The sequence below is a fragment of the Scedosporium apiospermum genome (assembly GCF_000732125.1).
Source record: "Scedosporium apiospermum strain IHEM 14462 chromosome Unknown SEQ_SAPIO_0132, whole genome shotgun sequence".
NCBI classification, from domain to species: domain Eukaryota; kingdom Fungi; phylum Ascomycota; class Sordariomycetes; order Microascales; family Microascaceae; genus Scedosporium; species Scedosporium apiospermum.
Window position 1 is genome coordinate 603,179 of NW_015971833.1, and position 27,037 is coordinate 630,215.

The following is a 27,037-nucleotide window of genomic DNA, read 5'->3' on the forward strand; positions in this document are numbered from 1 at the left end:
ATTATTTGCTCACTTCTTCGTGTGAAGAAGGAACATGGAAGGAGCCAGTCTCAACCCCCCAAGCACCTTCTTTCTGCCCCTGTCACTTGTCACTTGTTCCTTCCTTGTCGCTTGTCCCTCGTCCTGGGTTCTTACGCTCGCCTCGCCCCTTCCACTTTCCTCGCTCTCTGGATTGCTGTCATCAGTATTTTCCCTCGTTTCAATTCGAGTCTCCTTTTCATCTTCACATCTTCACCTCTCTTCAACTTCATCAATCCTACAGTCAGAGATCATCATCTCCATCGAAATCAACTCCGCTGCGGCTCGCTGGCCTCACCCCGCTCAAGCCTACACTGCACTACGCTCCTCCGTCCCTCTCTTGTCATACACTGCATTGTACTGCCACCCCAACTAAGCCAGCAACCAGCAATCCAGCAATCCGGGGGCGGTCCACCTCCACAGTCCAGAACCCAGAATCCACATCTTCGGTTTCTCTCCGGTCCCGGTCCGCGGCTCACATCCAATTTGAACGGCTCACGGTCCCATCTTTGTGCTGCAATGCCAACCCGAGCGAGCCTCTCGTAAAAGTCCACGTCCCACGTCCCATGTCCCTCGGCCCTCAGCCGTCGACCTTCAACCATCGACCACGTCTTCAGGTCGTTTACTTTCTACTTTTCTCCACCGTGCCGCCACGGTCTAGACTGGACAAACCTGCTCGTCCACATCTACTTGTTCCTCACCAAATACAAACCCATTGAATGTCCATGCGCACGCCCCCAATCCCTGATCCAATCCCGCTTCATCTCTGATGCTGTCCTAAATTCCACACGCTCTCTACCTGCAGCGAGGCCCGCATATTCCCTGCCGCTCGCTGCCTCTACCTCAGTACTCTCTCCCTGTATTGATCATTATTGATCCTCTCCTCTGCCTCCTTTTCAATCTCTGGCCCCTATCGTTGCCCATCGCCCATCGCCCATCGCCTCTGATTGCTCTAATCCCACTTTACAATCCTCTGTCGACTTGGCCCGGCCCTGTCTAGATTTACCCCTCCCGCCTCACCAGAACGCCACGTCCGCCTACCCGCTGCATACCAACAAATCACGGCAACCAGAGACTCGTTGAAGAACCGGGAACCGGACAACGCACACCTTTACGCTCTGCCCGTCATCATCCTACTGGCTGCTTTCTTCTTTTTTTCTTCTTTCCTTCTTCTTTTATTAATTTTTCCTTCCTTTTTTGCCCTCTCTTTTCGTGCCGACTGTCCAATATGGAAAGTCGCTGCTGGGTTTGCTCCTGATCGTACAGCACACCCACGCGCCATCAAATATCAAATCGCTCATGACACGCACAAATTGATATTTGATCAATTACCGCTCCACGAATCCAGCCCGCCCACGCACGCAACACAACGTAGCGCAGGGAGCGCAGCTCAACGCAGCGCAACGCAGAGCAATCCACCCAGGCCCACACATACTCCCCCCCTCGTACATCTCTGACTTCATTCACGCACACACACATATTGATATAGAGCATACCCACACCCACATCCCGCATTTCGCCTCCCTTTATACCATGTCCCCCGACCAGCTGGCTGTACCCTCGTCTCCGTCGCCTCTCCCAGCCCCAGAGCCTTCCGCACCTTCTCAAATCGACACACAACACCAGCCTGATCCCCCCCAAGGCTGGGAGCCCACGACACCCTTCCCTCCTCTACCAACCACCACTCCTCAGCTCTCGCCTCAAAGACCGCCGCCTCGCTCGTCCCCAGGCAGCAGCACCAGACGGCATTCGATACCCATCGCTTTCCCTCCTCTCTTTCAGCCGAATGCCTCGTCTACCTCACTAATCCACTCCACTGCTGAGGGGAAACCCATCCCCGTTGACGACTCTACCGCCGCCGACAGGACCTCCGCCCTACGCCAGCTCAACAGCCACTACCCATCGCGACATCGATACGCGAAATCTACCGGTGCCCAGAGTAGTACATACTCCCGGCCAGTCATCGTACGAACTTACCCCGGCCCGCCTCCGAACCAACCAGCCTCTTCAGCCTCAAATTCGGGCCACCAGTACCACCATCACCAACATCGTCGCGGCTCCTCGTACCCCGAATCCTCGAAACCATCTAGCGCAGGCTCCGTTGTGCGTCGCATAATACCCTTTTCGAGCTCGACTTCGTCCCCGAAGTATGGTATGTTGAGCATCGCGAGATCCAAGGCCCAGAAGCGCGCCAAGGGCGCCCGCGAAGATGCCGCTGCCGCCGCCGTCGCTGCTGGCAGCCTACCTCCCCTCGAGGCATTTACGTTTAAGAGCTTCATGAATAGCATCGAACCGGACGACGCCGGTCATAGCATCAGTGCCGACCTCGACCGCATCGCCGAGATTTGTGCCCGTTCGAGGTACTCGTTGAGTAACCAATACGAGGTCCACAAGACACCCCATGGCTCGGGCGAGTCGTTCTTGGCCGCCGTCTCAGCCCCCAATCTCCAGCAGCCGCCCCAAGGCCCGACTCTCCAAGCCGTATCGTCTGACGACGAGCGCCAGATGGCGAGGCATGGCAGGAGGCGGCGGCCCGGCATGAGGAGACGCAGCGTCGCCGTCGGGACCCTCGAGACTATCATGTCGTCGAGCCGGTCCTCTGAGGAAGATAAGTCCAAGAAGCACAAGTCGGCAGCCGAGATTGCCGAGGATGTAAGGAACAGGGCCGCCGCGAGGAAAGGATCTGGGAGCTCGTCGCCCGTTTCTTCGACTGAGGGAGATGCTACCGCCAGCGGGGAGAATGCACCCACTGCTAAACCCGAGGACACAAGTGGAGAAGCAGGGCAGGAAACGCAGCAGGTGCAGCCAAGGAGGAAATCAGTCTCGTTAGCCGCCGTCGTCATCGAGAATACACGCCAGCATGGAATAACTACTGCTACTATAACAACCACTGGCACTACGGCTTCCAGGGGCCGCAGCGCAAGTTCGCCGAAGGCTTCGGCGCCGGGATTGATCAGTGAACCGGCTCGGCCCCAGACCTCGACGAATTATCTCGAGATTCGCCCCGTTGCCGACCAATCTGCTGCTAGCGGCGACGCAGCCACCTCCGCGAAGTTGAAGACAAAGGGAGAAAGCCATAATAATACGGCCACCGCTCAGCAGCAAGGTATCTTGTCGAACCTCACCGGCTGGATCTGGTGGAGGCCTGCCACGCCCGGTGCGTCAGGACCCAAGACGAGTCACGCCGAGGGGAGCCTGAGGGAATTGCTCAAGAGCTCCGAGGAGGACAAAGGTGACGTTAAAGGCAAGGGGGTGGAAAGACCCATGTAGACCTATGGGGCCACCTCGCCTATCAAGATGGTGAGACTGAGATGTCTGTGATGAAGAAATGAAGCTCACGAATGACGACGAAATAAAGAGGACGGTGTAAGTTGGGGATTCTGTCGGTTTTACTTTATTTTTACTTTATTTTCTTTTTCCTCCTCTCTTTTTTTCTTTTCTTTTTCAGGCCTTGGTTCCCTCAAAAGCAAAGAGACTGGATTCAAGAGGATGATACCCTAACGAAGTTACGATTCTTTTTTTATTATTATTTCTGCTCTACGTCTGTTTCTTCCATGTTGTGTCACCTTGCCCTTCCCTAGACATGGTCTCGGTTAGCCTTGTGGTTACGGGGAATTATAGTCTTGACTTTGTCTTGGGATGTGAAGAAGGACACAGAAGGAACGTGTATGTATACATGTTGATATATTGTTACTGGCTGGATGAAACCTGGAGGACTGGAAAATAAAAATGTATTGGGAGGGGAGTTGAATATAAATTGGGTTTTGATATCGCCTCACTAACATCTAGTTGCCCGATGGCTCCCATCCTTGATGTTTTTCCAACTTTACGGTCTCTCACCCATGTTTTTATTAGTCTGTCGATGTTTTCTCCCTACCCGTCTCGACTTTGGTTACCAGGCTTGCTTAATATGAAGCTACTTTGGAGGAAGCTTATCTGCTCCAGGGACACAGAAAGATTGGCTTGAAAGAAGGTTAAAGAAGGTTAAAATAGAATATTAAAATTGACAAGGGGATTTAACAGCATTTCAAAACCATTCCCATTCTTCACTTGAGAACTCAGAATTTAATTATGAAGGAACTCATCAGCTAGAACAGTCGAATGTCGTAGGATGAGAGAAGCTGGCAATGAGCTCTCTCAACATCGAACCTGCACTCACTAGGACATTAAATCAAAACCTGATCAGAGCCCCAAGACCTAAGGATTGCTTCGTAGACTCTTGCATTATCAATCATCCAGCATCATCTATGCAGCCTACTCGTACATAGAGCTTTATAACTAAACCTCCTCTCACCTCGCGCGTTCTCTCACTTTCTTCCGAGTTCTATACATATAGCCTGGCCCCTCGCGCCTCGCAACCGTTTAGGTATCCCATATGTTTTTTTTTTCTTATTCGTACACAAGCAAGGTACCTCCGCATCACCAACAAGAAGTCAAAATAAGAGGCGCGGGAGCTCTCTCCAAACGAAGGCTCGTTGGATAATGCAACAGCGAAAGAAGAGAGACAGAAAGGGGCAGGTCCACGCCGCGAGAGAAGACTAAAGAGTAAGGAGCCAACCCCACCAACTAATAAGAAACGCCCATGGCCGACGGAAAGGAAGAAAAGAAAATGGAAACAGCAAAAAGCTCTCAAGCTACCATCTCAGCCCGTAGCCCGAAGAGCTCTTGCTCTTGATGGTGGCACCTTCATTACCGCCCGGTCTCTAAGCGGGGTCGTGGCTCCGGCTTGGCGGTCTGTCCGTATGTTGCCTCTTGGATTCCCTGGCGTGGTCGTCACCCTGGTCGTGTATGGTCCGTTTGAGGTCTCTCTCCCGATCTCGCCCTTCTTTCTCTCGGAGGTAGGTTTCCTTGGCGGCTGCCTTGCGTGCTTCCTTTTCTTTGCGTTCGTTTTCGCGCCGGAGGGCCTTGGACTCGAACTCGTGCCAATCGCCGTCAATGTCTTTGAGCCTGTAAACCTGTTAGATATTTACACATAGCGTGAAAAATACTTGGCTTGTGTAAAACTTACTCAATTGCTTGCCGAGGCGGGGGATCCTCCGTCGTAAAGTACGGATGCGCCAAAACCTCACTCGCAGTCGGCCTCTTCGCCGGATCATACCGAAACATCGACTCCAGCAACTCGAACGCCGCCGGCGACAACCTCCCCCGAAACTTCTCCTCAAACGTCCTCTTCACCTTGAACTGCGGCCTCAGCAGCTCAAACCACGCCATCTCCACGATGTCGGGCCACTCGGCCTGTGACGGCGTCCCTAGCACTGCGTAGATGCGCTCGAGCTGGTTCGCTTCTGTGCCGTCTCCTGGGAACACGGCGTTGCGGACGAAGATCTCCATCATCACGCAGGCGGCGCTCCAGATGTCGCAGGCCGGGCCGTATTGGGTCTCGCCGAGGAGGAGCTCGGGGGAGCGGTACCAGATGGTGACGACGCGGTTCGTGTAGTCGAGTTGGTGGCGCTTTGCATAGAAGCGGGCGAGGCCGAAATCTGCGAGTTTGAGGATGCCTTCTTTGCTGACTAGGATGTTCGCCGCTTTGATGTCACGGTGCAACACGCCTCTGCCGTGGAGGTAGTCGAGACCGTCAAATAGCTGCTTCGAGAGATGTTTTCTCTGGGCATCGTCAAGCTTGAAAGTCGGGTGATTCAGGAGTCCTGTCAAGTCGTGGGCAAGATACTCAAAGACCATGAAACAGTCATTCTTCTCCACCATCACCTCCATGAGGTTGACAATATTGACATGCCTCAGCGACTGGAGAAGCTTGACCTCGCGCACTGCTGTGACTGGGAACCCATTCTGCTCTCCCTCCATGCGGATGCGCTTTAAGGCAACTGCAGTATTAGTGTAGACATGAAGGCCCTTAAACACTTTACCATAAGTGCCAGACCCCACAACAGATTCATTGCCAGGCTTCCTGAAGAAGACAGACTTGGATGTCGCAAATGCTGGATCAAGCTTTGGCCGCTCAAGGAGGCGCCTCTCAATCTTCTTAACTTTGCGTGTCCTTACAATAGGCTTCTGGGGAGGTTCTTGGTTCCGTCTCGCAGCCCTTGATGAGGCAGGTTCTGTTGGTACTCCTTTGGGGAAATCACGGTCACGGTCCTTGTTTGACTTTTGTGATTGCTGTTGTTGTTGTTGCTGATTATGGTTCTGGGGTTGAGTAGGAGGTTGCTTTGCTGTGGGCATGGCATTGAACTTTTGTGAGATCTCTGGTTTGGGGTGTGTTGTGGTTTGCTTGCTTGCCAGCTTGAAAGAAAAGCTGAACTTGGACGAACTTGGTCCCGTGGGCGGAGCTCTGGCCGTACCAGGTGTCGTACTATTATTATTGCTGGGCCCAGTAGGAGGGGCAGGTTGTTGCGAGGCCGGGTCCGGTTGGCTTTCTGGCGCTGGCTCGTCAATCTGCATCTCATCGGAGTGCTGCGGATGGGAGTTGCCCTCATTGGCATCGCTTGCCTCATTCCGCCTGCTGTCTGGACCTGGAGCTGCATCATGAGTCGCAGCACTCGACGGGGTGGAGTGCGGACTCTGCGCAGGCCCGGTCGGGGGATTCCACTGGCCAGATTTGAAACCAGGAGCTCGATGGCCTCCTCGAGCAGAACCAAACTGGTTACCGCCGCGATAAGAACCGGAGCTCCCTCGGTATCCGCCCCGGTAGTTCGGAGGATGTGGGTTCATCGGACCTGTAGGAGCAGAGTGAGGAGGAGAGTGGCTGGAGGGGTTCGAATAGTAGTGGCCTTGTGGGCCAGTAGGGGGCGGCTGGCTGAAGGATGATGAGTTGGGCCCATTGGGGGGAAAGGGGCCAGGATGCTGTTGTTGTCTGAGAGAGGCATCATCGCGTTAGCCATGAATCACCACAATCCATCAACCTGCACATGCAAACAATCAAAGAACTTACGGGTGAGAAGGTGAGAATTGTTGGCCGTTCCAGCCAGGGCGGGCCTGGCCAGTACCATAGGATGAGGATTGTGACGTCGGGGAGTTGTGGTATGATGAATTAGGCGTCGATGATTGAGAATAGTTTGTTCGGGGGTCATTGCCGAATGGGCCTTTATGCGGGAACGGGCCCGGACCCGGCTGCGAGGGGTACCCGCCCCGAAAACTGCCTCCTCCGCCTCGAGAGCTCATGCTGACCTCGACGCTGTTGGCCCCCGTAGCAGCCGGTTGGCTACTATCCTTCTTCCGATCCTCTCGAGACCGACCTTTTCGATTTCGGGAGCGGTGTTGTCCAGGTGGCGAAGCAACTCGACGGCTATCGGGATGGTGGAGACTTGGATCGGCTCGGCCTCTAGACGCGACGCTAGGAGACCTAACGGCTCTATCTCGTGATGTGTTACGGGAAGGGGATGACAGGGGACTTCGGTCTAGGACTGGGGAGGATAGCCTAGAGCCTCCGTAGGATGCGTGGCTCCGAGTCTCGCTCCCGCCACGACGGAAACTTCGCTCCTCGGCGTGTCGTCGCTCGGGAGTGGCCCGGTCGTACACAGAATCAGTATCTCTATCAATCCTTTCGCCTGACCTACCACGCCGGCGCGGCGACCGATGCCTATCTCGATTTCGACGCGGGAGTTCGAGCCTCTCGAATTCGGGAGAGTGTTTCGACCGTCTCTTATTACGGCCAGCCCGTCGAGATCTCTTCCGTCGAGAGTTTGCCGATGGAGGGCTTCGACTCCTGTGGCGTTTCGAGCCTGCGCCTCCGATGGAGTTGCCTCCTCCTCCGGGGGCGTCTGAACGTCGTGATCGCTCGCGTGAATGTTCGTCCGTTCGTGACGGCGCTGCACCGCGATTGTCCGAATATCGCGGGGAGGAATCCTGTGCTCGATGCCTTCCGTCTCTGCTCACGGACCGTCGACCGGAACGGTGCTTACTGTCGTCGCGCGATCTTCGAGGATGGCGGTTGCGGGAGTCTGATCGGAAAGACGAATCGTGGCGAGGGTAATCGACGTCTCGATGATCATCGGTGCGTGGTCGACGAGCTTGAGGGGAAACGGACCGTCGAGAATCTACTGCTCCTCGGCCAGATCTGCCTCTTTCTCTACGCTCGTCGCCGTGGTCTCTATCGTGTTTCATGGCAGCATGTCGAGCACTCTGACTGCGGCCCGAAGAACGGAATGAGGAGTTCATCGCTAAGACTCGAGTGGATTTTGAGTTTTCTGGACAAGCCAGAAGGTACCTGGGTACCTTGCCGCGAATAGCCTTGGAATAAGCGGGCCTATCCCGGTGTTTCTCCGGGCAGCCTCAAGGCTCCCAAAGCGCCAAGTCAACTTGCCTCAGTATTGGAGTCAAGAGCCGCAAATTTCCCCAAAATTTGGATTTGCAGTTTGCTTAAATTCCTTTTTTTTTAAAGGGGGAGAAAGATCAATGTCGAGATGGCAGTGCTGATTGTGCGGGTTGTTGGTTAGACAGGGCAAGGGTGGCGAAGTGGTTAGTTGACGCGCATGCAGTGCATCCAGCAGTCGGTCGTGATACGTGTGGTTGTGAAATGGAAACCAGGAAGTGACCCAATTCAAGGCCAGGCCAGGCTGAGTTTTCCAAAGTCGAGCAAAAACGACAAGGGGTTCGGGCCCTCTCCTTCCTCGAGACGCAACCTAACCGGCTTTCGTTGCGGCCGTTGCGGAATAGGATTCGCTCAGATAAATCAAACGAATCCCAGTCCGCACTCAAACTTCGATATGCTCTCTCATACGTACTTTCCACCCTGTCGCGCCCACCATTTTAGTGAAGCAACTAAAGCCTTGGCCCACTGCCTGTCACAGAGATCGGCGGCAGTCGTACTCCCTCTGTGGACTGGTATCGAGATGCAGAAGACAGACTGCAACATCATCCGGTTCAAATCTCGAAAATCCAGAAACGTGGGGGTACCGCAGCCTTGCAGGACACAACCCATGTTCCAACAAGGCAGAGATTTGAATCAAGCCTCACCACAAAAGAAACTCCTCCCAGTAGAGAGCAGTCTAACCTCATCTGCTAAAGATGGGCCCTGCCCCCGGCCACGCATGCGAAACACGCATAGCAAGATATACCCAAGCCCAAGCATAGATCAGCGTCGTGTAGGGCGGCGCCAAAGAGGTCATGGACGAATATCACTATGTACTAAAGCTTTACGAGTTCCATCCACCCACCACGCCTAACTGCGTGAACCAGAGCCCAAGATTTGGCCTCCTGGTTTGCTTCCATACCACCAGTACCACATCCATGCTGTGTCGCGATAGCGCTCAGTAGTGGCAAGGCTTTTCAGATGGTCCTGAAAAATTGACGTAGCTCAAAGCACCGCATCCGATGCCGAATTATTCCCACCTTACCTTAGCGGATACAGAGGTGCATGTGGTGATGTTTGGTTGATGTTTGGCGCTCTAATGAGGGGTGGCTGACGGGAGGCGATAGTAGAGGGGTGGAGAAAGACAAGGCCACCATCTTCCGCCAACATTTTAAGGCCGGGCATGTTAGAAACCAGGATATGAGCGACAAGTCGATGTTGTCCCTGGTACGGAGGCCATGCGCCATGGTTCCGCGCAATGCGTGCTCTGCTCGTCCGTGCCGGTGCTGTTATAGCAATATCCGCTAATGAAGGCGACACTTGAGGAAAAATAAGACGGCTATGTTTCCACACAACTCCTTTGAGCCCATAGTTTCGGGGCGCTCTGCATCAAGCCCCGGTCGCTAGTCATGCCGAGACACGTTTGTCGGATGGGTATGGGCAGTGTGTCCAGCCTGCCGGGCTACAACAGAGGTTGTAGGTTGTATGGTAAATATCCCAATGAGGTGGGACCTCTGATGAATCCATTCTTTTCCAATCCGGTCGAGACATGCTAAGGTGGGAAGCGAAGAGGGATGGTCCAACTGGAATGGCCGTGGCAAGTAGACCGCCCCGAGAACATTGTCGCGACAAAAGAAAAATCAAGACGACTGGCGGGGGCCGCTGGTGGGTCAACTGACTGCTATCAAATAATTCAACAGAAACATGAATCTTGATTGAGAACCACGACCAAGGCGACAGGAGAGGCGATGTTGGATCGTGAGGTGTGGTTATTCCGATGGATCGAGCAGGGGGAAGTTTTTGTCACCGAGATCAAATCGACTTGGCTAGCGGGGATCAACAGCGGCTGATCCGAGAACAGAACTATCTTTGTCACGTGATAATATGTCTCGATTATATAATACGATTGGAATTGTTGGGATGTTTCGGGATATCCACTCGCGGATGTACCTTCCAGATGTCGCTATCCCTCCGAGGACGAACAATGGATGAGATTTGATTTGAGTGGATTTGAGTGGATCTTCGGCCAAGGTCGATTCGGACACGGAGAAGACGCCAATCCCGGTTCCTAACTTCACCTGCGTCATAAGGAAAAAAGCCATTGGCGAAGTAGTGTAATGATTTAAGTCTTCCCTATGACCCGCCGGACATCCACTCGTCTTCTCCGAGTTGTATCTCACTTACAACTCATCTCTATCTTCTCGCTTGCAATCTTGCGCCGATTTCTGAAACGATTGACTAGGTTAATCCTCTACGCCCTGAGAATATTTACTCACTCTCATCCTTTGGTCGAGCTCATTATCAAGCTGGGTAGCGTGCGAGTTCTGAGTCGTCTAGGCTCATACACGATGGAGTGGCTCGGCCGAGCGAAACTCGCCTTCACTCACTCACACACTCCACTTCCATTGAAGCGCAAAGATGGCACCACGACAAACCTCGCAGAGGTGTGCGAGGAGATAACACCTCCCTGCCAGCTAAACCCACTGCTCTTCAACGGACACATGCAGACCTTTTGGACAGCCACGAAGCAGCACGGCCCGGCTGTCTATTACCGTCGTAAGGTATTCCACTCGGACAATAAAGCGGTCCTGGGCACGTTCGCCGTGGATTTTGTGGACGAGCCTTTCGAGGAGAATGATCCCGAGCTTCCGCCGAGGACGGTGTACTTTAGCGAGGAGGAACTCGCTGGCCTTGGATCGGATGACTCGAAGCCGATGTTGGTTGTCCTTCATGGGCTGTCCGGGGGCTCTCACGAGATTTATCTGCGGCATGCGATTGCGCCGTTGATCGAGAGTGGTGATTGGGAGATTTGCGTTGTGAATTCTAGGGGCTGCGCGATGAGTCCGATTACAACTGGGGTTCTCTACAATGCTAGGGCTACGTGGGATATTCGACAGGTGAGCAGTCGTGTTATGTTTAGCTCGGTTCACTCTAACTGTTAGTCTCTGTCATAGACTGTAAAATGGATACGAGAAAAGTACCCTAACCGTCCTCTATACGGACTCGGCTTTTCACTTGGAGCCAATATCCTGACCAACGTAAGCAGTAAACTATACACATTAAATTTGTTTTATCAGTCTAGATAGGATCTAACAGTATCTAGTACTGCGGTGAGGAGGGTGCCAATTGCCTCTTCAAGGCAGCCGTCGTGTGCTCAAACCCATTCAACCTCGAAGTCTCCAGCAAAGCCCTTCAACGGACCCTCATCGGGAAGGAAGTCTACCAAAGGGTCATGGGCAGTACGTCCGCCCCCTTTCTAGCTCTCGGGCGGTGACAACGTTTTATTGCATTCAATATCTAACTTTCCGCTTCAGCAAGCATGAAAGAGCTCATCAAACGCCATCAGAACGAGATTGAGAAGTATACTGCACTCGACTATAATCGTCTCCAGAGCATCACATACCTTTACGAATTTGATAGAGAAGTCCAGTAAGTCTCATTATCTGTTTCCTGCCTGTCCGTGCGGTGTATGTAAACTGAACCATTTCCTAGATGTGTGTTGTGGGGATATCCTACCGAGGACGCTTACTACCGCGATGCATCCTCTACTGATGCTATCCTTGCTATACGCATTCCTTTCTTGGCCATTCATGCCACAGACGACCCTGTAAGTCACAGCACGGTAACATGCTCAATTCAGGCCAGTGCTAATATTCTTAGATCGCGGTGGATGAGGCTGTGCCTTACGCCGAGTTCAAGGCGAATCCTTACACCGTAATCGCCTCCACTTCCCTCGGAGGGCATCTCTGCTGGTTTGAGGTCGGCGGAGGAAGGTGGTTCTCGCGTCCTGTAAGGAATTTTTTCCTCCTCTTCTTATTCTCCTTCTTCTGGTTTTATCCATCGATGCTAATAATACCTTCTAGGTTTGCAACTTCTTAAACTATATGCAATTCCAGATCGAGGGCCTCTCCGATGATGCGCCGAAAGCCGGGAATGGGAACATCAACCCTGAGGTGCCTAACCGGGGCATTAATTTCCACCCGATGAGGCGAAAGATGGAGATTTCCTTGTACGATTTTACTGCATAGCGTTGGCGTATCTGGTCTGAGCCCAATGACGGGTTTTGTACATTTGGCAACTTGTAGTATATAAACATTTAGATAGACATACATACCTCGGATAATCCGCGGAGATCGGCGACATCTACCATAGGATCTAGCATGAGGTGTCTTGTGAAGTGCCGCTTTGAATCGGGCTTGATATTACCCAGACCTTCGTTTTCTGCGTCGCATATTTGCGTATATCGCCGAGTTGGAGATTCAATGGTATCAAAGTGACCAGAGGAAAAGAGACAATAAAATAGCGCCCAAACGCCAACCCAAATGCTTTTGCTGTCCTTCCCAATACACCGTCCCCCCTCTTTACTCCATCACGCAAACGACACCTTCTTTTTCTTCGGCTTAACGGCTTTCGTCCCCGTAGACGACAGCTCCTTGGTATTCTCCTTCTCTCCCTCCTCCGCTCCGGTCTTTCCCTTTCTCTTCCTCTTCTTCCGTATGGAGTCCTTCACTTCTTCGAGCTTGTCCCTCTTCTGCTGTTCCTTCTTCTCGGCCTCTATCCGCCTCGCCTCGCGGATCTCCTCCATCTGGCGCGCCTTGATCATCTTGGACTCGATTTGACCCTCCTTCTCGGCCTGGACTATCGCAAGTATGGTTCGCATGCTCTCCTAGAATTATACAGTTAGTCTCTGGGTGCGCCCAGAATTCGCAGGAAAATAGGTATAAAATAAATTTAAAACTTCGCAAGGGCCAGCACGTACCGGATCATCAACAAACACCTTCCCCTTCTTCTTGCCCTTGGGCTTCACAACACCAACAGGCGTAATGCTATTCAGCTTCGGAATCCCCAGCTCCTCCGCCGTATACGTCTTCTTCTTCTTCTGCCGGTTCAACAGCGTGCTGACGGTGCTCGCGTGCACGCCCTTGGCGGGAGGGGTTCCCTTGGTCTTGCGAGCCTTGACGACGCCATCGTTCTGGACTTTTCTGACCTTGGGTGCGGCGAACTTGTTTTTCACCGTTTTTGTCCTCGAGGGCCCCATTGCGGATGTGTTTTGGGGGTGGTTGAAGGTGGTGGTGGTTTTTGCGGTTGTGGGTTGCAGCGGGCAGTTGGAAAAAAAAAAAAAAAAAAGTTTAGAGGTGGGATTTGGGGGAATTTTTCGAGGTGCTGCAGATCGATAAGCTCACCGACGGTGGGCGATAAGAACTTAGTAGTGGGCAGACAGCAATTTGATCACAGCATCACCATGCATCAAACATCGAGCACGGTTGAGGTTCCAGGAGGGATTCGTCAAGACCACGCCTCAAGACCCTTTTTGGCCAAACTTTGCCTCTTACGTTCTCCTGATATTCGGGTCAAGACTACCATTGAACTCAGAGGAGATGTAGATTCCTCACTGTGCCTCTTCGGTAGCGCCAGCAGCGCATCAGACCAACCGTGTACCTTGTAGCTTCTTCTTCAGAAGACTTCAGTGAAGAATCCGAGTTTCTGCCGCTAAAGTGGGCCTAGTTTGCCAGTTTTGCCAGGCCGGCTTGGGCGGTGAAAATTGTTAGTGCGGTGCTTGGGCAGCAGTTGAGCTTGTCTCGCCGCCACAGTGCAAAAGCTTCTCAGGGATTGGGTACTTGCAACTTGCAACTATGGGTACCTGATACATGGCCATGCTGTCGGCATCGCTGGCATCGCTGACAACGCTGGTGCCCACGATGCTTCCCACCGAGAGTAGACTTGTACCCTGTACGTAATGCCAACCAATCCGCGTCGTGCCATCATCAAGAAGGAAAAAAAGAAAAAAAGGAAGATTTTCCTCTCCTGGTCTTAAAACAGCACAGCACAGCACGGCTTTTACCAGAAACCAAGAAACCCAAGACCCCAGCAAAATCACACATCACCAACTTCCACACTTCAAATCCTCAAACCTTGGTTGAACCATTCCAACTCCCCCGACACAGTGCTCTGCCCTCCTCGCTCGCAATTCATCTTCGGACCTCATAATTCATCCCACCTCGATACAAAATTTTCAGTTCGTGACCTCCGTCAACTCCTATTCCATATCCACAGCGCATCCTATTCCTGAAAAGCCTGCGACCTCCTTGCTCCCAAGTTTCGATCAGTGTCTCTCCAACCGCTCCTGCCACCCGCTCCTTGCCGACAACCTCACCACACCACATTGCCGCCCCTCGGCCCCCCTCACGCCCCTTGCGAAGTGCGAATCGACTACTGCCTCCTCTTCCGCCCCTCGAAGCTTGCTAATTTCTCTGGTGACACCTAACGCCTTTTTTTCATCGTCGCTCTTTTATTTCGCCGACTTCTTTGTCTTTCGTGTGCGGCGACTTGGTGACGACCGACGTGGGCCCCCAGTTCTCACTTCAACCCTAATAGCTCCCTCCCGTTACCCCCGACGTCTTCATGGATAACCTATGGACTCGTCGTACCGTCAGGTAAGTTTCTGCGCACTAGTGCCTTGCTCCTGCCTAGGGACTGGGGTATTCTGGCATTCTATGTGTCTGTCGGGTTCTAATTCCATACTTTTCCCTTGTACAGCAGCAGCAAACTTTCACTTTCAACGCAAAATAGCTCCTCGAACGGGGGAGGAGATAGTAATACTCGAACCACGCCCTTCTCGAAGCGATCCGGCAACGATGGCTCGTCCTTTGGAAAATCGACGAATTCCGCCACCACCCCGGGCGGCGGCGGCAGCATAACTCCCTCGCCGGGCGCCGCCGCCTTCGGCCTAGGATCCGGCGCTTTCGCATCCTTCTCGGTCGGCGGATCCGGAAAGACGCCCAAATCCCCCGGCAATCCCTTCGATTTCGCCATGGGCCAGATAGGCGCGAAGAATACGGGGTCCGATAAGTCCTCTGGTGGAAAGGAGGCGCCGGGCAAAGTGGCTTCGAAGGCCCCCTCGATGACCTCCATCTCCGAAAAGAAGACGGGGGTTGTCGCGGCTTCGGCCCCGGCTGCGGCCCCTGCCGTTCACCCGCTCATGAACAAGTGGGTGTTCTGGTGGCGTCCGCCCATCTCCAAGTCGCAGGGATTCATCGACTACGAGAAGACCCTGCGGCCTATGTGCCACTGTAATACGGTGGAGGAGTTCTTCGAGGTGTACTCGCACCTGAAGCACCCCTCGAAGCTCCCCACCATGTCTGAGTACCACTTCTTCAAGTTTGGCATTCGTCCGATATGGGAGGATGATGTGAACAAGAAGGGTGGTAAGTGGGTTGTGCGTCTCAAGAAGGGCGTTGTCGACCGTTACTGGGAGGACTTGATCTTGGCTCTCATTGGCGAGCAGTTTGGCGACGCTGGTGAGGAGGTCTGCGGGGCGGTTGCGAGTGTCAGGAATGGTGAGGACATTATCAGTATCTGGACTCGCAACGACGGTGGCCGAGTCATCAAGATCCGGTAAGCTCTTTAAGCCCCTGACACACTCGAACACGCATGATACAGAATAACTGACCCATCCCCATAGCGAGACTATGAAGCACATCCTGAACCTCCCACCCAACACGAGGGTAGAGTTCAAGAGCCACGACTCGGCCATCCAGCAGCGAACCGCCATCGAGGAGTCCAGGCAGAGCAAGGGCTCCCATCATCATCACCACAACGACAAGCGCCACCAGACCCACCAGAACAAGACCTCCGACGAGAACCACCGCCACAACACCCAAACCTCTTAGCTTCCTGCTTCTTTTTTTTTTATTTTGGTGCTGTATAACCTGCCGTTGCCTAACAGGGGGAGGAAGAACGAAACAAAGAGGAAATAATCTCCGAGCTAGCCAGCCTTTCTTTTTTGTTAGTTGCGGGCATTCGGAAAGGGGGCCCTCCTCCCGATGAGAAGAGAACAAGTTTCCCTATTTTCTTTCTTTCAATTTTTTTTTCTTAAAAAAACAATGTGTGTACACTATGGGAAACAGCCTTTTGTGATGCGCTGATGATAGGAAAACGAAAAGACGGCATTTCGGTGTGTTTTTTGTGTCATGTAAAAACCGGGAGGGAGGGAAAACAGGAGGGAGGATAAGCAATCAAGTTCCGATTTTGATAAATCAACGAAGAATTAAGGGAGGCGGAGAAAGGGCAGGCAGGCGGAAACTAGAGCGTTGTCATTGAGCTCCGATATTCTCTTTTTTTTTTTAAGCTTCTTTTTTTTTGGTTTTCCATCATGGCGCGTCTTTTTCTCTGTCTTTGCTTGAAAGAGCCCATGTTTGCTCTCTCTCTCTCTCACTTTGGCCCATACCCACAAGGTTATTCTCCTTCAATTGGCGGAAGCCGTCAAGGAGAATGGTTTCTGACAGGAAAAAATATCTCTGAAAAGAAGAAGAAACAGAACAACCCCTCGTCCCCTCTTCCCCCGCCATTGTGATAAAGAAGGAAAAAAAAAAAACCAAGCAAAATGCGGATTTCTTGTTTCTTCCCATTGCTTTTTCTTCCCTGTTCCCCTCTTTTATTTCAATCTTTTCGCCCTCTCTTTAGCAACTGCTGGCTTGGATCCAGTTTCCACTGGGAGAGCAAGAGAAACTCTTGGTTTCTGCGAGGTGTTTCCCTCCTTGATGATCTGGTTTTTTTCCTACTTCTTCTTTACCTTTTCTAGGGGCATTGAAGTGTATTATGTACGTGTGTAATGGCAATCCCGGCAAGGGCACGACGGATAGGGAGGATGGCTTAAGAGACATGGCCTAAGGGCTGGAGGAGAAAGGTTCTCGTAATGAAATCGGTTTGGTGATGATGTTCCTGTCCTCGTCCCTGTGTAAAGTGACATATATGACCGAGGGAATTAGAAAGATGGTCACTTAGCCCTCTCATGACCCGGCTCTTTTCAACGGCCTTGATCCAGTTTCTTCGATACTCAAACAACCCACCCACTCCCTTTTGCTCCAATATCTATGCCCTCCCCTTCCCCCTCGGCACCCTCCTCCTCTCCCAAATCTGCAAATACGTCTCCCCGGCAAACAACAACTCCGCCTGAACCTTCTCAACAAACAAATCCTGACAAACAACCCACTCATCCCTCGCCCGATCCCGTATCTGCACCTTCCACATCTTCTTCTCGTCCGCCGTCTCCGTAACGTCATCCCTCGCCCTCACAGCCTCGTGCACCACGTTCGCCACGAGATCATACCAGATGGGCTCGCCCTCGGGGTATTCGGCGGGGTTCGGCTCGACGTAGGGAGATACGTCGAGGTTCCTCGCGTCGAAGGTGACGATGGTCGGGTTCCGTTCGGACACGAACTTGTTCTGGCTGAAGCGTTTGACGTGGAAGATGAGGTAGGGCGGGAGCGGGTGGAGAAGGCGGTAGCGCTTGCGTTGGGCGCGGTGTTCTTGCGCCTGTAGGCCGTTGTACTTGTTGAGGATGGTCGTGAGGGGAACCTGCGGGATGATGTTCTTCTCGAGCTCGTCTTGGAAGAGCGGCGCGGGCGGTAGGTCGAGTGTGAGCAGGAGGAAGCGAACCACGTCAACCTTCACCTCGGCAGCCTCCTCGAAGCGGAGACGGTCGCCGGCGTCGGCGCGTGCCGTGATGGTCTGTGATTCCACCTTGAGCTTGCCCTGGAAGATATGCTGGATCATGGAGCTGTTGGGCTTGGTTTTGCTTCCGCCGAGCCCGAGGTGCAGGTTGTTGAGGAACCACGAGAGGAACTCCACGGGGTCGGACTGCTGCGTGAGCGTGAACCGCTTGTTAGACTGCAGGGCGATTTCCTGGAGCAGTTCGTGCGGGGACACGTGGGCCTTGAAGGCGCGCGGATTCCAGATCTTGCGGAAGAGGATGCTCGTCCTCTGCACGAGCTCCGGCCTTGTCGAGAAATCTTCGAGCAGGAAGTAGTTTCGTAGAGGCGGGACGTGGGACAGCGCTTGCACCACTACGTTGAGGTAGTCGTTCTCCTTGATGTTGTTCATGCCCACGAAGCCCGGCGCATACTCCTTGGCGCCGTTGTACGTCCACGACGTCTTCTTCGCGCGATCGAGCTCCATGACCTCCTGCTTGGTGTATCTCGGATCTGAAACGTACTTGATGTCGTCTAGCGTTTTGTTCTTGACTTCGTAGCCCTCTGGTAACACGTATACTTTTTGCGTCTTCATGTTGATGAAGACGTGGTGGTTCTCGTCCAGCGCGTGGAAATACGCATGCGACTTTGGCCCCCTGCCCTGGTAATATTTACCGCACACGAGACACGCGTAGACATTTATATTCGATAGAGTCACCGAGCACAGCTTTTCGAAATCAAAGTCTAGAACCTGCCGATCTATCGTGTCGAGGTAGAGGTCGTCGTAGCCTTCTGTCGGCGCAGCCTGGCGTATCGACCGCCGTGGAATCTCCTCATCGTAGTCGTCGTAGTTGTCGATATCGACATCGACATCCGCCGCGTAATTAGCCTTAGCCGTCAAGCTCGATTCATCTGTCGCAAAACGGCCGTTCGTCTCTGGCGACCTCGATGGCTCGACCGAATCGCCCAGTCGTGATCGTTTGGACAAGGGCGAGTCTCTGCCCGAGATATCCTCGAGGGCCTCGGAGGCGAGTCGCTTTGACATTATCGAGGGGGGGAGACGATTACTGCCTGTATACGGGGTAGTCCTATTCTACAGGAAAAGGAAGTGGATTGTGCGTGGTGTTGAATGGGAAAGGTCGATTGCGTTGTAGGCAGCGGAGGAGTTGGATTTAGTGTTGGGGAAAGACAAAATGTGAAGGTCAAAATGAAATAGCGAAAAATAGGCGATCCATAAGCGCACGCCCCTCCGGAGGCTAATCACACCCTTCAAGCTTCAGTCTAACACACAACATCTTGAGAGGGATTGATTGACCATCAAGTTATTCAGGACTGAGGTATACCCAGATCTAATATTTATGCATTCAATTCTAATATACTCTTTGAAAACCAGAAAAAAATACCGAAGATAAAAACCAATGCGCAGCCCGCCCATATCCGGGGAATCCCCTCCCTCTCTAGACATCCGCCATCACCACCTCCACATCCAGCGAAGGCGCAAGACTATCCATCTCCTGCAAGGTATATTCCACCAAATAACTCTCATCCACAAGCTCCTCCATCCTTTTATAATGCCTTTCCGTATACACTCTCAGCGCATGCAACACCTCCTTCAGACTTTTCTGCCCGCGGGCACCCTTCACCGAGAGGTTCGAGATGCGTGACGCGGGATAGCTCCGCATAAGCGCCCACAGAATGCGCTGCGCAACGGGCGCCGTTCTCGCGTTCGCATTCCAATCCCTAAGTCTCAGGAGGAGCAGGAAGATCTGCTCGTCGGACAGGTTGGCGAGGACCTGGTCCACCGCTGCTAAGCCTGTCAGACTCTTCGCGTCGGGATTGTCGGTCGTGACGACTTTTGTGAAGAGGTTCAGCAGGCGGCCCGGGTGGTTCAGCTGTAGTGCCAGGGTGATGGCTTCTCTGTACGATCCGGCGTGGATATGGTTCTCTAGTTCCTGTTCTTGCTCGATCAGGTGCTGCGCCGCCTCTGTCGCCGCTGCCTGAGTAGCCGAGCTAGTGTCATACCAGAAGGTCACGGTGGAGTCACCGCTACCCGAGACAATGGTGTTCGTCTCGGGGTGCACGGCTAGTGCCCAAACACGATCCTCATGATTGTCGAGGGTACATTCCGCCTCTCCAGAATTAGCATCCCACACCTTGACCAAGCCATCGCCTCCAGCACTGGCGACGAGGACAGGTCGCGTCGACTGCTCCTCCTTCGTGGGGACATTGAGCCAGATAACCTTGAGTACACTGTTCGAATGGCCTTCAAACGTCCTTATGCAAGAATAATCGTTCAGGTTCCAAAGCTTGACAGTCTTGTCACCACTACCCGTCAGGATAACGCCTTTGCCTGCAATAGAGCCCTCCTCGCCCTGTAGTGCCGGCAGCTTTGGCGGCGCAAACTTGACGGACCAGACACCTCTCCTATGACCGCGCAGGATACCTTGCACCTCTCCTTCCTCAACAGACCAAATCTTCACCGTCTTGTCTTGTGAGGCGGAAGCGAACAGATGACTGGTGTGATGAATGTCGACGGCGTTGATGTCCTTGTCGTGCGCCTTCCTGGTGAAGACGGCTCTTGACCCGGACTTTTGCGTCTGTTGCGATTGACGAGGTATATCCCACTTCTTGACAGTCTGATCTTGGGATCCGGTGATGAGGAAAGAAGGTGGGTTGTTGAGCGGATCTTTGAACGCCGGGCTCGTTTCCTGAGGCACTGTCTTGGGTAGGCCAACGGCACCGACAGACTCGGCGTGTCCCGTAAATACGGCGTAGCAGTCATAGGTATTAGTGCTTGGATCGACCTTCCAGATCCTAGCAGTGTTGTCCTTGGCTCCAGTAGCAACCCAGTAACCAGACCAATCCGTGTCCAAAGTAATGATGATGTCATCATGGCCCTTCAGCAATCCGACATCTTGACCAAAAAATGGGGTGTTTCCGGATAACCACGACTCGGAGGTTGAGCGATCCTTAGGGTCGGTGGTTGACACGATGCGAATTTCCTCGGCGTTCGTGGCCAGCGCCATTACCGTGCGGTCTGGAGTCAGATATGCTAGGTCAATAATGTCATCGTGGGTGCCCGACACGCGCCTGAATGGCTGCTGAACGGCCGATGCAGCCGCGGTGTCGTTCTTTGTCGGAGGGTGGTAGAGGGCAAGCGTGTGGTCCATCTGGGCGCATATTATAAAGGGAATCTCAGGCCTGTAGAGACTTCCGACAATCGCATCGCTCTCTCCTTTAGCTTCCTGGCCCTTTGTCAGTTCCCTCCCTGTCTCCGTATCCCAGATTCTGAGGTTGCCCTTCTCGCCGCCAGAGTATGTTAACCGGCCGTCGTCTATGAACCCAGCCGCCTCTACCATCTCCAGACAAGGAACGATCTTTCGGAATTTCCACGATCGTGTATCCCACCATATTAACGTCTTGTCCCTGCTCGCCGAGACAAGCGCTTGCTGCGTCGGGGAGAAATCGATCGCCTGTACATCGGATACGTGGGAGTCGAGGTTCGCGATGCAGCTCCGTCTGTGAAGATCCCACACTCGTATTTTCCCGTCCTGGAAACCGGTAGCCAATCTAAAGTTGATAGCCGTATCATCATCGCCAGCCTCTTCGTCCTCGACGAGAGCGTCTTGCTTCTTTGATTTCTTTCCCTTCTTTGTATCGTCCCTCGTGCGGCCGGCGACCTCGAAGAAGCGCAGCGCAGACACAAGGACACTAGGTCCTCTAAATGTATGCGTAACGTATCCGCCTGAAATATCCCAGACCTTGATGACTCCGTCAGTGCCACCGGTGGCTAGAAGGGTGCTTGTTCGGTCGACAGCGAGAACTACGATTGGCGTCGAGTGGGGCTTCAGCGTCCGAACTAGGGTCACGTCGACCGAGCCATCGTCTTCTGACTTTTGCACAGCGTATATTTTCATCGACAGCGATCTCGAGCATACAATCAGATGGCTGCCAGAGGGCGTCACTATGGCGGGGTAAGTAAGACAGTTCCGAAAGAACCAAGGCAGTGGTTGTCGTAGATATATTCGTGCTACTCACAAGTCATGGTAGAAACGAGTTCACCATCCTTTTTAAAATTAAAGTCAGTCATGAAATCTCATATATTCGCTCTCTGGAAAGACGTAGACATACTCCTTCGATCTTGGTGATATGTTCTCCATTGGAGGGGTTCGTGAGGACGACATCCTCACCCAGCGTGGTAGCTAAAATGCTAGCGCCATTATCAATTGCAAAGGAACCACCCGTAAACAGAGGTCCTATCACCCTTCCAACGTCGAAGGTCGTTTTCAAAGGTTGTTTCGTCGCCATTTTAATTTTGTTGCTTCAAAGAAGCTGCTTAGAAGACCAGGGCTTGTCGCAAGTCAAGAGTCGGAAAATCTAAGATTTTTTTCCTTAAAATTCTTTATCGATAACATTCTTATCGATAAGACGAAACACGTTCCGCGACTTCAGTAGTTACTCCGAAACCCCCGACAAGCTTTCAACCTCGCAATCCACGAAACCTCGCCCATCGATTTCTGCGATACCAACGACTTTGGATCTAGATGGGCGATATATGGTATTTCTGATGCGATAGGCGCTTTTCCACAGACCTACCCCTTTTTTTCCAACCCAAAATGGGGCGGCAGGGTCCTCTGACGGCCCTCGCGCTGGTAAGTTCGCATCCGCAGTTAAGCTGAACGGCAGGTCCTCCAAGCTCTATACTAACATCATGGGCATATGGCAGGGTCGATCACCGTACGACGATGTTGTATACGGCGAGGGATCCGGCGACTCGCAGCCTTCGACCCAGGAATACGATGAGAAAGGCCGACCGGTCAACCAAAGGACGAAACGGCTAAATCGCGATATTGTCCGATCACACAACGAAGTTATGCACGTCATAGGCGTCGCGGAGCCAGATCCGAACTCGAACGAGAGCGAAGTGCAATCCGCGCACCGGTATCTACGCTACGAGAACATCATAGGGGACCGAATGGAGGCTATTGGGAAAGGGCTATCCGATGTCGGTCTTTGGGGATTTACGGGGATACGACAGCGGATTCTTGTCAGTGATGCGCATAGCGACGGGCCGTCACTCCACACACATTCTGACGTTATGGGTTACTCCGCAGGTGTATAAACCGTTTTCATACGAACCGTTCTGGAAGCTTGCATCTGTCTGCCGACGCGAGATTCCAAGGCCTCTACCGGATCTTTTCCTTGCCGGGCTACCGACAGAGCTTGCCTGGAGGATTGCGGAATGGCTGCAGAGCATGTATCTCGAAGAGATACCACTTCCAGGCATATTCTGGATGATGTATGTATACCGGACGCCACTTTAGTGCTCGCTCAACCCAGTTACTGACGTAACGCCTTCTGTAGCCGGGACACGCTTGGAGGTTACCTGAGAGAGCATGTAGAGCTTTACATTTTCCTTCAAAGAGTGGACGTAATATCCCCGTTTGCCCTCCCAACACTGGGATTCTTCATACCATTTACATCCTCATCACCCTTCCCAGCACCTCCACCTCTCCCAGACTTCAGCCCAGGATCCATTGGGAAATGGTGTTTGACCACTGCTCTAAGGGCGGCACCCATGTTGCTGTTCGCGATGTGGCGGAAACACTTTGCTCGGGTAATGAAGTGGCTGGCGATTAAGATTTACCTGAAGCTACCGCACATCGATGCCATATTAGACCCACGCACGCATCCGGACATGTTCCCAGGGCAAAGCACACAGTCGATGGAAACATCTTCACCGGTGAACAACAACGTCTTCGGCGCAGAGGAGCCAAGCGCACAACAAAACTCCGTCGAGACATCAGAAGAAGACGCCTCGTTCCCCACGAGCGGCGTATCGAGGAGACCGAGCGCGTTCTCAGGAAGAGGCGACGACTACGGATCAGACGAAGAAGACAATGGTGCCATCAGCGGAACGCTGATCAGCTTCGACGTCGAGGCGACCGAGGCAACCGACGCGCCCCCAGGCATATGGTCCGCGGAACTTCGACCGACAATGGGAAACGACAGCCGATCGCAGCAGGGGAACCAGGCGGTGTACCTCAAGAACGCACTCACGCAACAGCCCCTCATCCATGCGGCCACCATGCTCGGGCGCGCGGCAACCACCCTGTTCCTGTTCCCTCTAGAGGCCATCGCCCTCCGGATGGTGGCGCAATCGTACAGTCTCCGGCTGGGTCTGCCCATCGACGGCATATGGGAGCCTTTCCTCCTTCGGACGGTTACCTGGAGATGGGTGGCCAACTACCTCGCTGTCGATTTTCTCCACTTCATGGTGCAGAGCGACATATGGGCGGCTGTGACGTACTTGGGGAGATCGTACCATCTCACTCCCGAGGAATGGACGTCCATGACGGCGGAGGAGCATGCAGAGCTTGTCAGGGAACGGGAATAATAGGAATCGAAATGGAACGAATCCAATTCTCCATGGGCCATCTGAGCTTTCTATCCACCCCCCTCCCTTGTGTGGTAGCCCTGAGTCACTCACTCTTTTTAGGTTTGGTCTTGTCTCTCTTTACCCCTAGATCTAACCGGAATGCGGGGAATGGTGGGGATGGCTGGACAGTTGGATGGGTACATCGACTGAGATATTGATATATACACTAATACGGGCTGGCTCTGACTGGTTGTTGACAACAGAGAGCCCTGCCGAACTTCATGATAACTCCATGCGACAATACGCCCAGAGCTACAAGTGTGAACTTACACAAGTAAACACTCACAGTCTAGCAATGATACCCCCCTTCATTATCACGTGTGTACAGCGTCGAGATTCCCAGTTGTACAAGTAGATATAGACTTAGCTGCATTAGCCCCATATGCATCACGAACAAGGAAGAAAAAGGGGACGTGGGGAGTGGCGCGAGCACATGGAAAGAGATCTTCCAAACTTAAGATCCCTAAACCGCGGGAAATGAGTCAAGAAACGGAGCGACACAGAGAAAGAGAGAAGAGGACCCTTCGCCGGACAGCATCCTCGGCTTCTCGGTCTCGGTATTTTTTCCCCTTCTCGTTGCCCTAATACCCTAAGATCCTTCCGTTCTTCTTTTTTCCACCAAGGTTATTGCCGAATAAATCTTGATGTGCATCATTTTCCACTTTTTTTTCTGGCCCAGCGCAAAAGACGCCATTTTGGCCATGCAGCTTGGGCGTGTTTCCTTACCCCGCCGCGCCGTTTGGTTTTGTTCCCACCCACCACAGCTTCAGCTTGTGATTATTGCGATATCGCGCGAGTTTCACAAGATTCAACATACACAGGCCGGTGGTCCAAGCTGCAGCCCATCCCGTAAAGAAATACAAATACTTTGAAGTGTCTTTCCTTTTCGTCTTCAAGCTAATCGATATTCGGGATCGTTCACCCGGTAGGACCCGTAGTCCACGCGGCGGAAGACGAGAAGAGACCCCCAAGTTCTAGACCTCCCCTGTCCCTGCGTTGCCTCAATATGCTTTGTGCAGTTCTACGACTTCTCCTTGTGGCTCTTGAGCAAGAATTGAATGCGTGCTGTTTAATATTGCGATGGAGCTTCCACCTGTTCATGTCTCCGGTGTTCGGAGAGGGATCGGATGTCCTGTGGGAACAGAAAACTTGCGGATGATCGCACAAACCACACCAACCAAGGGCTTAAAGAAAAAAAAGAAAAACCAAAAATTGACAGCCACAAAATCCGAAAATAAAAATGCAGGAAAAAGATGCCTGCCAAAGAAGAGTAGAAACGTTGGAGGCATTGACAGCCACCGTCTCAAGACCAAGCCGGATCGATCTCTTTCGGACCAGTTCAGTGTGACGTGTAAAGTTACCGAGCCGAGGAAAGTTTTTGGTGGGCAAAAACAAAGGGCAAACTGGAAATCTCACATCACCGAAATTCCTTCGCCTGTGCAGTTCCACATTTTTTCCCACTTGTTATATTCTTCCTTCGGAACGGAGAGGGAACGGAGTCCCATTGAAAAGACTCTTCAAGGACTCTATGCAGGAATAGAATCGTTCCGACCTCGCTGTGTACGAAGTAGGAAGCAACAGCAATATTCTGGGGCGTGGAGCTAAAGCGAAGAAAGCAACTTTGCCGGCGCATTTCTTAGTAGCTCGGCACACCCCAGGTCCTTCGATCAGAGCTTCCTAGGTTCCCACCACAGAACTCGGCATCAAGGTCAACAAAGTACACTGGTACCGGTCGGTAAGCCCCAGTTACTCACAGGTGTTGTCATGCATAAACGCCTTCTTGGCTGCCTTGGACCCGATGAGAACGCCATTCTTAGACTCTTTAGTGTAGTAGTATATGCGGGGTCTGACTTGCGGACTTGCGGGCATCAAAAGTGGATGCGGAGCCGACTAGGCTATTGAGGACTCCATGATGATACAGCGGGCCCGACTAGCATCGACTAAAACAGAATGGGAACTGCCTGCGATGACGGAAAAGTAATAGTGCAAGGAGGGGACCAGTAGCACATGGCATTGGAGCGGAAAATTAGGCGGAGCCATTCGCTTGGGAATTGGGTTTGCCAGACCGGCGACTTGCAGGATGCATGCCGATGCCGATGGATGTGAAATAGCTGGACGCAGTGTACAAAGTACATCAATTGCAGTGCAAAGTACGATGGTCTTGGGGCGAGGGATGGATGGATGGATGGAAGGGGGAAGGAAGGGGAAGGGAGCAGATCAAGATCCATCAAGGTGAGGCTCCCGTAGATCAGTTACAGGGCAGGTTGATGCAAGGTCGCTCACCTCTCCCACCACAGGCTCGAAGAAGGTGCTCTATCTCTTCGATGTAAGTGGACGTATCTCTTTTAGCCGCATCAAGATTGGAGGATTTTCCTGTGATACCTTCGTCCGCGAGACCACGAGGGGATCGCGATCTGTAACCTCTTCATCAACTCTGTTGATCATTGACGGGTGAGAGAAAAATTATCACAGTGGTGGTTGCCGGGGGTAGGAGGGCAGAATGCCTCACTTGGCGGCATTTGACCCTGAACTTATCCTGGTAAGCTCCGTGTCAAGGTGCAATATTCGCAGGCGACCTTCATTGCACGCAATATCGAACCGCATCTGCAGAAAACTAATTCAACAGCAATCTCGGCCGAGAGGCCCGTGAGTAAAAAGCCGCTAGGTTGATCTAGAACAAAGAAGCCTTCGTGAGGAGGATGATATCGAAGGAGAGGACTAGGCCGCAATCTTACTTAGGTTGGGGCGGTAGGGCCAGGACCCGAAAGGGACGATCTGCCTGGACTCCTCGGTGGGCATTCCGTTGTTCAGTATCAACCCGAGATGGTGTAAACTATAGTGGTTTAGAAAAGATGTGGCGAACCC

General features: G+C 52.8%; 6 protein-coding genes and 2 pseudogenes across 6 annotated transcripts; 4 read left to right on the forward strand and 4 right to left on the reverse strand.

The window, feature by feature from the left end:
• Positions 1-1,551: 1,551 nt before the first annotated feature.
• On the forward strand, positions 1,552-3,288 carry SAPIO_CDS8912 (annotated as a pseudogene; the record flags this gene model as incomplete).
• A 1,433-nt stretch (positions 3,289-4,721) lies between these two features.
• On the reverse strand, positions 4,722-7,964 carry SAPIO_CDS8913 ([RNA-polymerase]-subunit kinase; the record flags this gene model as incomplete). Its single annotated transcript, XM_016790439.1, has 5 exons — positions 4,722-4,965; positions 5,027-6,826; positions 6,905-7,208; positions 7,526-7,781; positions 7,875-7,964. The coding sequence occupies 5 exons, from the start codon at positions 7,962-7,964 to the stop codon at positions 4,722-4,724; spliced, it is 2,694 nt and encodes an 897-aa protein (XP_016639742.1).
• A 2,800-nt stretch (positions 7,965-10,764) lies between these two features.
• On the forward strand, positions 10,765-12,291 carry SAPIO_CDS8914 (uncharacterized protein; the record flags this gene model as incomplete). The annotated part of the gene is made up of 7 exons (XM_016790440.1): positions 10,765-11,160; positions 11,218-11,301; positions 11,367-11,502; positions 11,578-11,692; positions 11,756-11,870; positions 11,924-12,052; positions 12,127-12,291. The coding sequence occupies 7 exons, from the start codon at positions 10,765-10,767 to the stop codon at positions 12,289-12,291; spliced, it is 1,140 nt and encodes a 379-aa protein (XP_016639743.1).
• Positions 12,292-12,632: 341 nt separating this feature from the next.
• On the reverse strand, positions 12,633-13,301 carry SAPIO_CDS8915 (60S ribosomal subunit assembly/export protein LOC1; the record flags this gene model as incomplete). Its single annotated transcript, XM_016790441.1, has 2 exons — positions 12,633-12,929; positions 13,023-13,301. The coding sequence occupies 2 exons, from the start codon at positions 13,299-13,301 to the stop codon at positions 12,633-12,635; spliced, it is 576 nt and encodes a 191-aa protein (XP_016639744.1).
• A 1,364-nt stretch (positions 13,302-14,665) lies between these two features.
• SAPIO_CDS8916 (Eukaryotic translation initiation factor 4E-4) lies at positions 14,666-15,933 on the forward strand (the record flags this gene model as incomplete). The annotated part of the gene is made up of 3 exons (XM_016790442.1): positions 14,666-14,697; positions 14,834-15,658; positions 15,726-15,933. 3 exons carry the CDS (start codon positions 14,666-14,668, stop codon positions 15,931-15,933), a joined length of 1,065 nt encoding a protein of 354 aa, XP_016639745.1.
• A 1,201-nt stretch (positions 15,934-17,134) lies between these two features.
• On the reverse strand, positions 17,135-18,778 carry SAPIO_CDS8917 (annotated as a pseudogene; the record flags this gene model as incomplete).
• Positions 18,779-19,190: 412 nt separating this feature from the next.
• SAPIO_CDS8918 (uncharacterized protein) lies at positions 19,191-22,041 on the reverse strand (the record flags this gene model as incomplete). Its single annotated transcript, XM_016790443.1, has 3 exons — positions 19,191-21,697; positions 21,772-21,799; positions 21,865-22,041. The coding sequence occupies 3 exons, from the start codon at positions 22,039-22,041 to the stop codon at positions 19,191-19,193; spliced, it is 2,712 nt and encodes a 903-aa protein (XP_016639746.1).
• A 308-nt stretch (positions 22,042-22,349) lies between these two features.
• SAPIO_CDS8919 (uncharacterized protein) lies at positions 22,350-24,130 on the forward strand (the record flags this gene model as incomplete). Its single annotated transcript, XM_016790444.1, has 4 exons — positions 22,350-22,385; positions 22,460-22,780; positions 22,848-23,032; positions 23,098-24,130. The coding sequence occupies 4 exons, from the start codon at positions 22,350-22,352 to the stop codon at positions 24,128-24,130; spliced, it is 1,575 nt and encodes a 524-aa protein (XP_016639747.1).
• Positions 24,131-27,037: the final 2,907 nt, after the last annotated feature.